This window comes from Centroberyx gerrardi, chromosome 7 (genome assembly GCF_048128805.1).
Source record: "Centroberyx gerrardi isolate f3 chromosome 7, fCenGer3.hap1.cur.20231027, whole genome shotgun sequence".
Classification (NCBI taxonomy): domain Eukaryota; kingdom Metazoa; phylum Chordata; class Actinopteri; order Beryciformes; family Berycidae; genus Centroberyx; species Centroberyx gerrardi.
In genome coordinates, this window is record NC_136003.1 from 26,535,719 (window position 1) to 26,552,277 (window position 16,559).

The window sequence follows — 16,559 nt, forward strand, 5'->3', positions numbered from 1 at the left end:
ACGCAGACTAGTTAACTATTCATGTGAAAGAATTTGTAAAATGTGTCCAGCCGAGGAGAGGCTACTGTACTGGGGGAAAAGATACTCACCTCTGCTCTGCATCAACAATGTGAAGCCTAACCCATGTGTATTCCCGCCCATAAGTTCTCCAGCCAATCACAGTGCTTAAAATAATGTACCGAGTTTTATGTGTGAAATTGACCTTGACCTGAGCGAATACATGAGCGAATAGCACAGTGTGTGGGCGTGGTCAGTGCAAGTTTGGTTGCACCGTGGCCATCGCTCATCAACTTTTGGTAGCAGACGAGCCTCGATAAAGGCTCAAAGCTAAGCTAGCTAGCGACATAGCAAACAAATATTTAGCTCATTTGTGACTCTGTGGTGAATACCGTGCGTGTCATTTACATTGGGATTTACAACCGTTATCAAAACAACAAACTGCAGAGTTGAAGAACAGACAGCATATTAATTCGGCTGGCCGGGCTAGCTAACAAGACGGCGGAAAGCTATCTGGTTAGCTAGCTAAGCTAACGTTCCCTATCAAACCAAACGGGAGCCAGAGCAAGCGAGCAGCTTGCAATTAACTGTCTGTCTGATCTGACGATAATTTCGTTAGCTACGAAAGACTCCCAGGTAGGCTTTCGCAAATTATGTCATTGCCAGTATACCGCATTATGTTAGCGTAGTGTTGCACAGGTCATTCCTCGTACCTGGATTTCATCAACAAACTGATGCAGCCAAGTAGCTAGGTAGCTAACGTTACTACCTAATCGTAGCTTCCTCTCTCAGCTGATTACTTAGCATATTTCATAGCAAGCTGTCTTGCTAAGCTAATGTGCTATGCTAATATAATTATATTCATATGCCTAACTAATTAGCATAAATCATGGTCTATTTAAGCACAGTATAGGTTGCAGATAAGGACTCGGCTGCCTGACGCGGGTTAAGGGCTAACGCTAGCAAGTGGAGAAGTAATGTCAGTTCTCTTGCGGACCTGATGTCAAACATAACTGCTGATACTCAGAGCTAGTCATTGCTAGCTAATTAGTTAGCAATTGCTGGTAGTAGCTAGTAACATCATCCTTCTTATTTGTGGTTTGTTGTTGTCATGATAATGATATAAAAGGTCATTGACCCCTGTGCTTTCAGCATGCTGATGGTGGGAGGCGATGGACGGATGCACTAGAATGAGTGTGAAGGAGCTGTGTGAGACTGATGACCTGGCTACCAGTCTGGTGCTGGACCCTCTGTTGGGCTTCAGCACCCACAAAATGAACATCAGGTATGTCACCGCTAAAGACATGTCAGGTCAAATGCTATTAAAATCCTAAACGCTAAACTTGAGTGGCATAGTAGTGCTTATAATGTTGATTATGTCATAATTTCTGCTGTGTTTACATGTGAACACACATTTTGTTCATGCATTGGCTGGTTGTAGTTTGGGTGGGCAATGTATGAGCATGCCATCAGACACAAGACTTGTTCCAACGGTGTCTTTGTTTTATATACAACCACAGAAGAGAGACATTTCTTTATCAGAAAAATCGTAGGGTATGTACTCAAAACAGGCCATGGAGCGCATTTTTCCTTAAATCTGTGGTTTGCTGCTCTTGGAAGTTGCAACTTTATTTGTTCCAATTGGCAACTGGTTTTGCAGCAGATATTAAAAATGTTATATAAAACCATAAGACTTGACAGGCACAAAAAACAATCTGTCTTAAACTTGTTGGACACTTTTTACAACTCTCAGCCATTTGTGCACTCCATGTGTAGTGCAGAGCTCAGCAGTGATCAAAACGAGCAATATTTTGGGTTGATGTTCATTGCAGCAGTCCTAATGGAAAGACGTTTTTTCAAGTGATCAGTAACACATATAGTGAAATACAGCAACAGTGGATGTGTTGTCATGCCAAGAGTGGACACACAGTGATGCTTTTATGATCGTATAAAATAGCATTGAAATGCCAGGTATAACCATAGCCTTTGACATAGAGACACCTTGTACTAACACAGACTGTGTTTAGGTTGTTGTATCTCTCCTTATGTGGTATATCTCCCCTTTCTCTTCTCTTAGTCCCCCACCAGAGGTCCGGCGTTGGGGTAACCTCAAAGAGACTCTGTTGCGCTTCCAGCGTACGCATGACTTCAAGGCTACATTTGAAGCGCTGACGGTGGGGGAACTGGCCGGTGACTACTTCAATGGTTTGGGAAGCCATCGACAGGAGCTGCTGAGACAACATGTGGGTTTATGTTTCCCTCTTTGTGCGATTAGTTGTAATATTCTTCGGTCCTAGTAGTGGGTATAAATCTGAAATAATGTTGCTCAACATAGTGCATAAAATCACATTTAAAAACATGTTCACATAAAATACAGAGATAGTAGTCGGCTGATTCTGTAGGACACTTTAGTTTTGATGTCTTCCTCTTGCTATACCTGCGTTAGTTTTACAGGACTGTAGCTGTGATTCTTGAAGTTGTCTGTTGAGTTTGAGAACACATAATCTAAACCATCCATGATGTCCGCAGGTGTATCGCTACCTCAGTGCCTTCCTGTTGGATAGCGGTGTCAAGATAGAGTCCTGCAACAGATACTCCTCAGAGACCAACGGAGCGAAGATAACCTCAACAAGGCACTGGTAATCACTCACACTTTTTTAACATCGAGTTTATCAAGGCAGCGTGAGGTCGAACAACAACCGCTCCGATTTCACACATTGCTGAGAGTCCTGGACTGTGTGTGTCTTACAGTAGATATATGACTCTTGGATTGCTGTACCGTAGGTTTATAGGTGAGCGGGTGGAGGTTCTGCAGGGCTGCATAGCGGAGCTGAGCCCCGCCGACAGTGCTGTTCTGCAGGCAGGAGTCAACGACTTCAGCGTGATGTACTCAACACGCAAACGCTGCGCTCAGCTCTGGCTTGGGCCTGCTGCTTTCATTAACCATGGTGAGTCTGTCTGCATCTGTGATGCTGTGTATCACCCTTTACACACACACACCCACACACACACACATACACACACACACACTAGAGATTGCACCAGTACCAAATTTTCAGAAGTGATGTGACTACTGATCCAAGTGCTGCTCAATTTACAGTCCTACATGGCACCCAGTATTGGGCTACTTCAAACCAATTACAGGAGCAGGTGTTGTGAATCTATTGCGTTTTGTTTATTCATTTCATCAAATTTTGCACTGGCCGTCTTCATTCAAATATAAACATAATAAATGCTCATAATAAAATAGAAAATAGGCTGTGTAACTAAGGTTAGAGGATAGAGCTTCTCATTTTTTACACCAGTCAAACACTTATTGATGGACTCTCAAAACCAGCCTATTCAGAATGGGATAACAGATAAAGAAAAGTGTAGTAGGTTAGGCCAAATAAAACAGAATGGTATTCAGCCTTCATAGCCAAGGTTCCTTTTCTAAACAAAAGGTTTTCTACCTCTGAGTTTCACAAATGGCAGCGTTTCAGCTTTTTGACATATCAGGGTGTTTTCCCTCTCACCGGAAAAGTTTTAAGTGTCGTGGATGCAGGACAGCTTAATTTGTGGATCCTAGCACAAGTGTTTGGATTGGCACCGATCTCCATACTACAGATATTATTGAGGCATCCCTAATACACACATGCTGTTGGTTTTCTGGGTTCCTCCATAGATTAGTTAGGTACTCTCCAGACTTACAGTAAATACACTATCTTGTCCTGTAACTCTAAGTTTACAGATTTGATCTCCTGAGAAAGCTAGTTTCCATCTTAACTGAAGTGTTCATCATGAGTGGCTGCTCCTCTACTGTAAAGTATTTGACCTGTTGACTTTTTGCACATTTTCTTGTGCTAAAAAGTACAGAAAAGTTTTTTTTAAGGATTTACATTTCTGTCGCACCGCTCGTCATTGTCACATTTGGGCCAGGCAGCCAATCAAATCAAGCACAAGCTTTCCTTCCTGTTTTGATGTGGTTTGATGTGGTGGGATCGGCGGGACACTGGCAAACACACATGAAAAGCTGATATTAGCGGTCTTTAACCCGGTCGCACACGCAGCCCTGCTCCACAGGCGCACCAAGCTGTTTTGCCCGACGCAGTCTGCCGAGGCGTTTCTGACGCGGCTGCGCCTGTGGCGACGCTTCTCGGTGTGATCGCCCCCTAATGCTGCAGCACACTGTGGAATAGTGTGTCACTAGTGTGTCACTTACGGATGACATTTGATTTGAATGCCTGGGGCTTCAGAGAAAAATAAACTATCATCCCTCCCTCGCTGTATATAAAAAAGTCCAGAGGGTCTCTTCCTCTTCTGAGTTTAGTGAAGTTACTGAAGACATTTTTTACAGAAAAGACACACTGAAGAGTGCCTCGTCTGTACTTTAATAATTCTACTACACCTGGAGAGCACTTTGCGTAGATTTTACACCAAAAAACCCAAATAAGTGCATTTTGAACTAATTTCGTAGCACAGGAAAATATGCCAAGAATCAAGGGGGGTGGTTACTTTTTATAGCCGCTGTATGTATCTGTCTCATCTGTCTCAGAGGGATAAACATAGCAGCAAATAACTGCCCTGTGTGTAATATGGTGACTTGGCGCTTTAAACTCTTAATTTCATTACATAAGCATTTGGTCAATCATAAGTCATTACAACAGATAAGCCTAAGCAACTTGCTTTTCACAGACCATCTGTCATTACATGGTGTGTACTGAATTTTCAGGAGCACAAAAGGTCCAGTGAAATTAGTGATCCAGTCAAATTTCTTTCGAGTTAATTCTTCCATCCATGCTTGCATAGAGGTCGGCTTCTGACAAGATCTTTTAATAATGTTTCGGAGCTAATCAGCTTAGCTTTGAGCCTTTGTGAAATCAAGTGCAAGCCAGATGATCAGCAAAATGATATGCCCCTTATTCATCTGTATGATTTAAATTAATAACTTTAAAATTTTTATCTCTCCCGTTCTCTCATGATGTCTCTTTGTTTCTCGTTCTGGCTGGAAGACTGCAGACCCAACTGCAAGGTAATGAGCAGTATTTATTGATCTCATGTACTTAAGAGGTTGGACACTTACCACATAATTGACATTTAACTAGCTTAAAAATGCTCACGTTGGTTGCATAATCTATTGAGATGTATTATTGTGGTATTCTGTTTTTTACAGTATTGAAATTCATATTGTAGATAGATATCAATATAGAATTATAGTCTTGAAATCATTTCCTCTCACTCTGCTTCCTTACTGCTCTGTGTTGTAGTTGTTATTCCCATGGGCCAACAAACCTTTGTCTTTGTCTTTTGCTCTGTTTTTTTCCCTTTTCTCCCGCCCAGTTTGTCCCTGGTGAGAAGAATGGTGCTTGTGTTGAAGTGATCCGACCCATCTCACCTGGGGAGGAGATCACGTGTTACTATGGTGCCAGCTTTTTTGGGGAAGGCAATGAAATGTGTGAATGCTGCACCTGTGAGAGGTGTGTACAGCATCAGATCATAATGCTCTTATCTAGCCAGGTTTTTGTTAAAATCTGTTTTGAGAAGCTTTTGCCTACCAGACATAGTCAAAATATTATCTGGTTCACTTTTAGCTGGTTAAAGTACGATTTTTTTTTTTTTCTTCTAATTTTAACCATTCTGCAGGAGAGGAGAGGGTCACTTCAGACACAAAGGGAAGCAGCCTGAATGTGAAGAAACAAAGGACTCTGTGGGCCAAAAGTACCGTCTGAGGGAGAGATATCTTCGTCAAAACAGAGAGAAGGGCCACTGCCCTGCAAGGCCGGCTATTCCAGGAATACACTCAGGTATCTTCAAAGGTAACCGGTGCAGGATTTTCTCTGAAATCATCTTTGGAAAATCTCTTATTGATAATGATAGTTGTAATAGTAATTGCTAGTATAGCAGTGACGAAATTACAAAGTGCTGTTAAAATACAAGGAACAAAATAAATATTAACAGCAGCTAATATAAACAGAAGACTTGCATTTCTGGCTCCCTAAAAGCCCTCTCAGCACAACAGAAATGGCACAAGACATAGGAAGGGGAATATTATCAGAACAATGCAATTATATAGTAGAAATAGCAATAATAAGAATAATAAGAGCTTGACTGTCTGCTCAACAGTTCAGTGGTCTCTTAGTGCACCATCAAGTTGAAGCCCAAAGGATAACTAATTCTGCTGGTTCGTTAAGGCCCACTCAACAAAATTTGGAAACCCTGCAGGACTGCCAGTGTTAACATTTCAATACCAGTATAATGTAATGAGAACAATAACAACAATTATTTAACAATCTGTTAAATACAAATGTATAAAAATGAGATTTCAGCGCTTGCTCATTGTATTGCCTCACGCAGGTTGGTCCGGCGTTTAGAGGCCCTGATCACAAAAGCTCAATCACCTCAGAACAGGCAAAAGAGCTTTTTGTGCTGATCCTGCACTTTACAATGTTTCTCTTTTTTGGGAATTTTAAGTCAGCTTTGGGAATTTTTTTGGAAAATTTAGGAAGTCTATTTCAGTTAGGTTTTTTTTTTTTTATCAGGTAATTTTTTTTTATCAGATCATTGTGTGAGGAGATGTCTGAAGCCAGAGCTGAGAAAAGGAAACAGTATTATAGATCCCACTTGCTTTGTGGATAAGATCTGCCTATTTACAATTTGTAGCCCTGGGATCAAATTCTACTTGCACATGTCCTGCTCAAAAACATGATGCAATTCAGATCAGTGCGAAAAGTAAAGCAGACTGGGGTTTGAACTGGAGGCGATTGGTGGACAAGAAAAGGATGAGTATAAATATTGCAGAAGATTCTGAGAAAGTAAAAAAGCCCATGCAGTTTTCAGTTTATAAGGTGAAGGGAGCACATATCGCTTTGAAGTATCTTTTTATGTGTTGAGATGCTTTTGGTTGTGAAAAAAGTCATATTGAAAATCCTTTGCTGAATATTGTGATTTGCGACAGATGCAGACTCCACTTTTTATGTGATGTTACTTTTTAGTAATTAGAAACACTAAATTACACAGAAATGCTTGGTTTACCAAATTTGTGTATAATGAAAGATTGTAGGACTGGCAGGTGTTCTGCACACCATTCAAAAATATGGTTTAGATGGCCCAAAACACCTTTCAGGCCAAAATGCAGCCTTTTGCAATTTGGAAATTGCAGCAGTCAATATTTAAATTGTTTTTCAACCTTAGTTGTTGGATACTATATTTGCTTAATTCTCACACTGGGAAAACAGCTCCTAGCTTTTAAATACTTGCCATTGGAATTGCGATAACAACCATTGGCGCCAAGTTCTGTGATCCGCTTTCTATCAGCTTTCATTGTTTCATTTCTGTGCTACTTTTGATGTTTGGCTTATCCGTTTACCAGAGGGAACAAGGAATCAAGCCTTAGAGCCCTTAATTTAGACCAAATATAAGTACAGTGCAGATCATTAGGACTGTAGCTATAATGGCTACAGTTGCTTGTTTTTGGCCAGTACAAATTTCAGTGATATATTAACAATAAAATCCTGTATAGGACTGGGTATTATTTGAATTATTTTTTTTTTTTTTACCAAACCTTGTATTAGACCTGGTAACCTCGATATGTGTATTAATCATATGCAGCAAGTACACTTTTAGCTTTATTTATATAACATTTGCTCTTTCTTACCTAACACAGTGCTGAAGGCAAGAGAAACTAAGTGTAGAGGGGTGACAAAGTCACCAGTATCATAGCCATTGCTGGCTATGATTGATTTATCATTTCCAGTAAGGAAGCTGCACTGAGGCAGTGTTTTGTTCATTTGCGTTAAAGCATTGCACATAAATATGTACTTCACATTGTTGCTTTGCCAATCACAAGATGAGACAACACTGATATCAATTGGCTTTGAAAAGAAAAAATAGTAAATAGTAAAATGAGGTTCCTGGATGATATATTGAGAGGTGGCACTGAATGTCTTTACACTTTTTAGTACTTAGCATTTTAATGTGATATGGTCAGTACATACAAAGTATGTACCCAGCCAATACCCAGCCCTATACACTTTCCAGCCTATAGAATTGGATATGATTTATCATATTTAACTGGTCTTTCTGTTAATATGTTTGACAATTGAGAACTTGAGCTACAAATGGAAAATGGGGTTGCATAATTTAGATTGTCCATTATAGTTTTGTAATGTTGTCATTGTTTAAAAATCTTGGATTTTCGTGCACTTCTTATCAAGATATTCACATTAGCAGAAAAAAAGCTTTTGTATAGAGCAGCCTAAGTTCAACTGTGTTTCTTTGTTCTTGTCTCCCATTCATAGCCATCCCCTCCAGGAATTCCTTTACCCAGCAGATGAAGAGAAATGCCTTGATGAGCAGAAAATTGACACGGACAAAGAAGTGGAGACAAGAGAAGCACAGAAGATCAGGAAAGAACCCATTCAAATCCTCCACAGTCAAACAGTGCCGGACAGTTCCACTTCTATCACAAGTTACACTGAGGGACCTTAGAATCAGAGTACGGCGCCACACAGTGGATTTCCTACTTCATTGTAAGGACCCAAGAAGCAAAGAGAGGGCTTTGCTCCAACTGCTGGAAGAAGTGAAGCCAAAAGATAAAGAGTCAAATGAACTGCACTTGGCAAATGAAAAAGCTGGTGAAGAAAATAACAGCAGTGGTAAAGCTATTGGTGAGGTAAACTTGAAGCCTTTCACTCTAAATTCCTCTGTGTCTTTTCATGAGAAAAGTAGGCCGGTGGTTAGTGGCGCAAGCCCTAGTGGGAAGTCCCTCAAAGTGGTAGACGGACAGGCAGTTCACTCAAGGACCTCTTCAAGAACAAGGAGCATGGTTCACACCGTGCTCACACATCAAACAGGGTCCAGTAACACAACTAACACTACAACTGTTTGTCACCCTGTTGAACTAGACAAAAGCAGCAATGCAAATTCCCCCAAACAAGAGAACATGGACAAAACAATCACAGATGGCCATGAAAACAAGTGCATAAAAGTTGGTGATGGCACCAAGTGCAGCAGCAATGTGTCCTGCATCACTGGCACGGCTCAAAACCCAGTGACTGAGCAAACCGAGCACAAGACCGTCAGCGCTCCATCATCCCTCTTGATGAACAGGACACTTTCAAATAAACTCACAAAGGAAAGTGTTGAGGTTTATCAAAGTGTCTCAGATGGATCAAAGAAAGCTGGGGACAATCCGCTAATATCACTGAAGCAATACCTTACGGTGAACTTAACAAGGGTATCAGTGCCACAAAGTGTAGAAGCAGAAAAGACCCATGAAGACAAGAAAGGAAAAGTGGTGGTAAGAGGAAAGATCAGACAGAGCCAGCGGACTAGACCAGTGCCTCTGACAGCACAGGCAGAAACCAGAGTGTCCAGATCTCAACAGAAGCAGGGAGGAAGCTCAGAGATCTCCACAGCTGAAGGTAATAGAGGGGTGAGGGAAATGTATTTCAAGGCCATTGATAAAGTTAATGTAAGGAAGAGACAGGCATGTGAGGCTGTAGATGATTTATCATGCAGTGAGAAAAGAGGAAATGACAAAGTCATTGAAATACAAACAGTCTCAGGGGAAGATAAAAGTTGCATACAAATGGAGCAGCAGAAAGACATTATTAATGGCAAAGTTGAAGCGCAAAAAGAAATAAGTAATGCTACAACAACTCCAGTTGTGGAATGTAAGAGTAAAGGGGCCCTGGAAGAACGGAAAGAGTCAGAGTGTGAAATTCTGGGCAGTGAAACGCCTAGAACAGAAAATAACATGCAGTGTGTTAATAATAAGATCAAAGGTGCAGGTATGGAAGGGGGACTTGGTAAACCATTAGAACGAATATGTAAGAGCAAAATGGTCAAGAATGTGAGTAAAAATTCAGCAAGTAGGGGGAAGGAGGATATTGTCATAAAACAAGCAAGGGTTCTGCTCTCTGATTTTCTAAGGAAAGATAAAACTGATAGAGATAAGAGATTAGAGGGAGATACTGTTGGAAGAGGGATTTCTACCTCAGCTCATAAAGAAATGGAATATGGCAACACGACACAAAGCTGTGTTGAAGAACCGTCTGAAATACATGGAGACAGACATTCTTGTGCAGTGCAGGAGAGGAACGTAGGAAGACGAAGGGGGAGGCCTAGAGCAGCAAAAACGAATGCTGAAGATAAACAAAGCATTAAGGGACACTTACGCAAAGAAGTTATAGCTAGAATTAAGACTGAGTTAAAACAGGATAGTTTGCAGTTTCAATCATCACAAAGGCATGATGAGTTATTCGCCACCTGCCCCAACCCACCAGGTCCTTATCAAGAGTCATTAACTTCAACAAAAGCCGTGACTAATCTGCATCCAGACATCAATCCACAGACGCACATACAGTCCAACATTCCTCTGAAGAAACGTATGTTTCGCAATTCTGTGGATATAGACTCTGAACAGGGTTTCAATTCTCCTGTTTCTGACCAAGCTTCTAAAGAAGCCACTGAATTAAACTCTTCCACAGAGCAAAGGCAGGACCTTTCTCTGTGTTCAGGTGAGAGAAGCAAATTGACGAAAGATGGTAAATGCAGATTTAAGAAAACTGATGCCCAGAAGCAAACCCCCAAAAGGACTACTAAACAAAACTCTGGTAACCGGTGGCTTCGTTCCAGAGCTAATGAAGTTCAGCGAAGCCATCTACTGAGGAGAGTTCGAAAGTGTAAATTAGAGAGGCAAGATGAAGACCAGATTGACAATGCTGAGACACAAGAGAATGATGAGCTTGCAGAGGACAAACAAGATGAGGATCCTGCTAAAATCCAACAACATTGTGGCAAAGGTCCAAGTAAAAATAAATTTGCAATGGAAGATGGGGTGGAAATTTCACCCCTCCAGCAAACCTGTTTGGAGGAGGAGACAAAGCAGGACCTCAATTTCAAGATTCGTTTTAAGAGAAAGAGGGGAAAATTGTGGGAGCTGGAAAGCCCAGCATGTGAGGATTTGTCATTAGATACAGAAAAAAAAGCTGATTCACTGACATGTGACCCTTTTAAAGCCATCATGGATTCTGTATCAATTTTGAACATGGAGATGGAGGCAGCTCAGGCACATGTGCAAGCTAGTATGAAGTCAAAGGGTAGATTGCATCGTTTGAAAAGGAGAGGTCAGAGGTTGAGGGAAAATCAAGGGGTGGATTTCTCTGCAGACCTAAATTCAGAGGAGGACCAAGACCTTGAAAATGTAGAACATGTATGTGGACCTAGTGGTTCTCACAAAGACAAGGTGGAAATCAAGGAGAAGCTAGATAGGGAGGTATTAGGGGGAGTTAAGCAGCTACCAGAAAAAGGAGATAAAAATGCTGGTGAGACTTTGTCTGTTGTAGGGCAAAAAGCAAAAATTGAAGATTCTGTTGTAGGGCAAAAAGCAAAAATTGAAGATTCTGTTGTAGGGCAAAAGGCAAAAATTGAAGATTCTGTTGTAGGGCAAAAAGCAAAAATTGAAGATTCTCTCTTAGGGCAACAAGCAAAAATTGAAGATTCTGTCTTAGGGCAACAAGCAAAAATTGAAGATCCTTTTGTAAACAATAGTTGCTATTTTGAAAGTGGGGCACAGCACAAACAGGAGCCTGAATTGAAATTCGATGGATTTCCCTTACCAGTAATTAAACTGCGGAGAAAGGTAGAAGATATTTGGGAGGTAGATTTCAAGAATGAGAAGCAGATAGAAACGGAACCTAAGATAGAAACCAAGGTTACAAAAGAGATGAAGCGTCACATTGTAGGGAAAGAGAAGAAAGGATTGGTAGATTTTGGCAAGCTCAAAGAAGAGTGCCCATCTTCTCAGAAACTGAACAGCAACTTGGGCCCTCTGAAAACAGAACCTCCACCTTTGTCCTTGTCCCTCTCACCATTGTCTCTATCCTCCCCTATTAATGACAGTAAAGCTCAAGTTTTAGCATCTGCTCCTGATAGAATCACTGAAAGGCCAGTGCTAGAGATAAGTAGTGGAGGAAGGAAACAGAGGCACAAAATGGAGAGAACACGCAAGAGTGGGACTGAAACGGAAACACCCACCACTTGTCTTAGTCATACCCTCCAACAAATTGACAACAGTCTTTCCAGGCTCTCTGAGGGCTTGTGTGCATCTCAGGCCTTGGAAAAGACAACAGTCTATTCCAGTGGTTCTACTTCTGTCATCCAGCCCCCGTCCCAATCTCCACCGTTCACAACCCCAGATAATATGCTTTCCACTGAGCCCAGCTTTACAAACTGCTGCGATGATATTTTGGACTTTCAGTGTCTCAATTTTGAAGGATATTATCAACCACAGAATATACTTCCATCTTCTCCATCAGATCTATGTCCATTGGAGCCACCCACAGACCCCTTCAGCAGTCCCCTCTCTCACAGCCCCTCTGACACATGGAACACTGAAACGCCATACCTTGGCCCTCCTAGTCCAGGAAACAACTTCAATAGTGAGGATCTGCAGTTTTTCCCAAGTCTCATTTCTTCCAAAAGTGACTCTCTTCCTCTGGAATGTGAAGTGAAGGATACCTCCAAAGACAAAAACCCATCCAACTCCAACTTCAATTTTTCAGCTCTAAGCAATGTTGAGGTGACTGCTATGGATCGATTTTTGAGTAAAAATCCAGGAATGAGACTGTCCAAAGAAGACCCCAAAACACAGTCCATGCCTGTAGTAAGCAAGCCTCGGCTGTTTTGTGCGACCTCTTCTGCTGTTACATCTCAATGTCCTATTATTCCAGCCCAACCCTCCAGTCAGATCATCAATGTCAAAGCTAGTACTAGCCAGTTAAAGGCCCAGTCTCACCTTAAAACCCAGGGCCCCTTCCATCGTATGAGCATTCCCAACAAATCTCAGTCTTTTTCCAATAGTCAGCCAAACATAGTCAGAGGAGTGCCCCACAGTTGCTCAACTAAGCCCGTCCATTCACCTCAAATGGCTAACAAATTCCTTTCTTCTCAACTTTTCACTGTGAAAAATCCCAATCCTGCTGACAATTCGCTGAACTTCCAGGACAAAACCTCTACAGTCATCCATAGGGTGCTTAAGTTTCAAGGAGGGAAGCAGAGTCAGAATTTGTGTAGTGCACCATTTAAAGACAATGTGGCTGCTGGCAGCCCTATTTACATGTCCAAAACAGTCAGTGCAAAATTGGGTGATATTGAGAAGACCCAGCAGAGGCAGAAAGTAGGTATAAGTACAGACTACCATAAAGGTAACCTTTCAGTTCAAGGATATACCTCTGAAAAGGATGTAGGTCACATTAGTTCCTCCTGCAACCCCATTAGGTCAAATTCTCATAGCAACAAAGGCAACTCTCTTTTCCCCCAGTCTTTCAATAAAAGTAAAATGTCATCTGACAGACCCCAGAGTATTGAAACCAATTTGACACACAAAAACTTCTCTACGCTGCCAAGGCCCTTCTTCTTTCCTAGCAAAGTGTCTGAGAGTTATGGGTCACCACAAAGCAAAAGTTTGAACCAGGATAAATCCACTCCATCGACCCCAGACAAACACCAGCCATGTTATGCTCAGCACGACCCTTTTGATTTTACTTTTGCCACATCTCTTTCTCCTTCTATGTCTCAGCACAATAGCCCCCAAGTGGCCCACCATACACCTCCTGGAACACCAGCACCAGCACACAAGAATCAGTCCTCATCCTCCTCCACCTCTTTCCCTTATGGCTATCAAGGTCCTCCTTATGTACTAAACTTCAGTGGAGATCATTCAGTGACCCTGGGTCTCAGGGATGGGGCTGAGGGTCTGACTTACCCAGGGTTAGGCCCGACAAACTATACCTACCATTGTCTGATGGAGCCATCAGGCACCCAAGGGAGGCTTGTCCTTGAGCCCTGTGGACCCCAGCTCTCAAACTCAACAGCTTTTTCTTTGGGGGGCTTTTCAGGGCTCAGAGGTCAGGACGAACATTGCAGGAAGGACATGCAGCAACAGTGCCAGCCCGGTGACCACCCACCAACATCACACTATGGACCTGTTACATCCTCCCACTCCATGGGTGCCACAAAACCCAAGAGAGTGAGGCTAGTGGTGACAGATGGCACAGTGGACTTAGATCTCCAGTACTCGGACTAATTTATACCCACCGAAGTTCTCTGGATCCTAGGCTACATGTGTACATTGTTTTGCTCAAGGGGGGTTATATCTGCCACAAAATGTTTTTGTAAACATTGTACTTCACAGTCTACCAGTTATTGAAGCCCGCTGAGTGATTATTGAAATTTTTCTAAATCAATTTTTTTGATGCACTGTTATCATATGAATAACTTCGTAGTGGGTTTTATGATGGTAACGTGGGTGAATCATGTTTTAACTATATTTTTTATGAAATACCATCATAATTTGCTAAGAGTACCAAATTGGAAATGCATTATGAAAACAAAGCATTAAAAGTATTGGTAAAAACTTGGACTTTGAACTTACAAGCCCTATAAACATTGAAAGCCCTCTTACTGTACTGTAACATAGCTGTATGAATTTTTCTATACAATGTATGGCAGTAGAAACAGGAGCACCACAATTGATTGCTGGTACTTGTATTGGTTTTCAAAAGGCAGCTTTGTGCCTCATTCTTTAATATGTTCTTGTGACTTTTTGAAGCACCTGTTGAAACAGTCTACCCTCGTTTTTTATTCACGGTAAGCTTTTTGCTCACTTGGTGTGTAATTCTGTGAGTGTGAGTGCGCGTGCATGCATTTGGCAGGCAGGTCTTGAGGGATGAGAGTATGGTACCATGTGTTGTCGTACCTGATTGTGTGACTGTTGCCATGCCAAATTTAATTAAGATCATAGTCAGTAGTGCATAAATGAAAGGCTTGTGCATGAACAGTGTACTGTATAATGACTACCAGACCTGAAAAAAAATATTCCAGGACAACTCCACTGGGCGATGGCATGTGTGACATGAACTGCAGCTTTTCACAGCTGCTCTCTTGAGCATCTACGAGGGAGGGAGGGAGGGAGGGAGGGAGGGAGGGTGGGAGGGTGGGAGAATACTGCAATACGTTCTTGCAGGCCAGCTGTTTTTGATGGTCTAATGTTGTGACTCGAGGGATAGTACAACATGAGGTCCTTGTAATGGGGGTTTCCCTAATCAGAAGTTATCAGAAATCTTTGAATAACATTGATCATTGGACCATGTTACTCCTAAAAAAAAAAAGAAAAAATAGTGACAATCTGTCATTTATTATGTCTCACCTTTGTCGTTGATTTGGTCTCATTTCAAGGGATGAATGACTATTATACTGAAAGAACAGTAAGATACATCTGTGCATCACCCACATGGTTACTGCCTGTTAGTTTGTTGTCGCTGATGGAGGTTCACATGGGTTTTCATATTGTAATCAGAGTTATTTACTGTTTATTGTGGAAGTCTCGTGAGCATTCCACTCATGTCATGATGTATGCTGCTCCATTTAACAACTTGCGGCGAGAGCGTTCAGTGTGACAACACAGCCTTACATTACTACCATGAAATTGTACTGTCTTGATATGGAAAGGCCAATTATTTATTTTAATATCCTCATTCTTGAAATGGTGCTTTAATGTAATTTATATTTCACGTTGATTGTTCAAACTATGAAATGTTTTTTTTATTTAATGGGACAAAATACTGAACTGAATATTTACATTGAGTATTTAATTTTAAATCCTTTGACATTTTATCCAGTTCACATTTTTAGTTGTTACAGGTAATATTTTCTCAGCCTTTTTGAATTGGCAGTTAGTCTTTCTGAAAGTCTGCTGTAGAAATGTACAAATGTAGCCTATATCATTAAAGACACCTAATTCTTTTTTGTACTTTCTCTCCTTGGCTCTTTGGTTATATCCTCTGCTGGTAACTGTAGCTGAATGTCTGGAGAAGTCTCGCGTCTCCAGCCATTCTACCCTGCAGTATCAGTTTACGGGAGGAATTTATTAAAAGAAAGGAAACAAAATAAAATAATGAAGTAGACAGTTTTATATAACTCTCAGCTACCCTTTACATTTGCCATTTAGACATTCTTGACACTCTGGTCCACAGTAGCTTACAATCAGTGCAACAGTAGAATAAGCTTAACTTCCTATCAACATTACAAGCAACCTACAGTAAGGAGTGCAAGGGTAAATAAGTTGCTTACTGTCAGTAAGTTTCCTTTTGTTCTTTAAAGTTTCCCAGTCATTTCCTCTCTGTACCGTTCTGTTTGGCCTCATACTCAGTCTTCTCCAGCTGTAATGTATTCATGTTTCATTTCAAAGATCGAGGTAAACTTTCAGCCTCCTGGTTTAGTGCGTAGGCTTAACCTCTTTCCTTTTTACCTGTGCTTGCTTTCTACCTACGTCATGTTTTTGTTCTTCCCCGCAGTTCATCCCTCTGTCCACCTTCTCTCACACTCCCCTCCTCTCTTCAAGCATATGACCCAGTTTTGCTTTTCTCTCTTGCTCTCAGTAGCAACTGAGTGGTTAATTCTGATGCCAAGTATAACAGTTTTCTCTTAATGAGGACAGAAAGAGAGAGAGAGATGATCTGTTCGCAGAGCAGGAATGGGTGTCTTTGAGGTGTTACAAAGTCAAAGGAATGAAATTAAAA

At 41.3% G+C, this 16,559-nt stretch overlaps 1 protein-coding gene across 1 annotated transcript; it reads left to right on the top strand.

The window, feature by feature from the left end:
• Nucleotides 1-308: 308 nt before the first annotated feature.
• kmt5c (lysine methyltransferase 5C) lies at nt 309-14,607 on the top strand. Its single transcript, XM_071895930.2, has 10 exons — nt 309-633; nt 1,150-1,282; nt 2,075-2,240; nt 2,527-2,636; nt 2,782-2,945; nt 4,989-5,008; nt 5,317-5,453; nt 5,620-5,792; nt 8,274-9,398; nt 12,297-14,607. Exons 2-10 carry the CDS (start codon nt 1,170-1,172, stop codon nt 14,063-14,065), a joined length of 3,777 nt encoding a protein of 1,258 aa, XP_071752031.2. The 5' UTR covers nt 309-633; nt 1,150-1,169; the 3' UTR covers nt 14,066-14,607.
• Nucleotides 14,608-16,559: the final 1,952 nt, after the last annotated feature.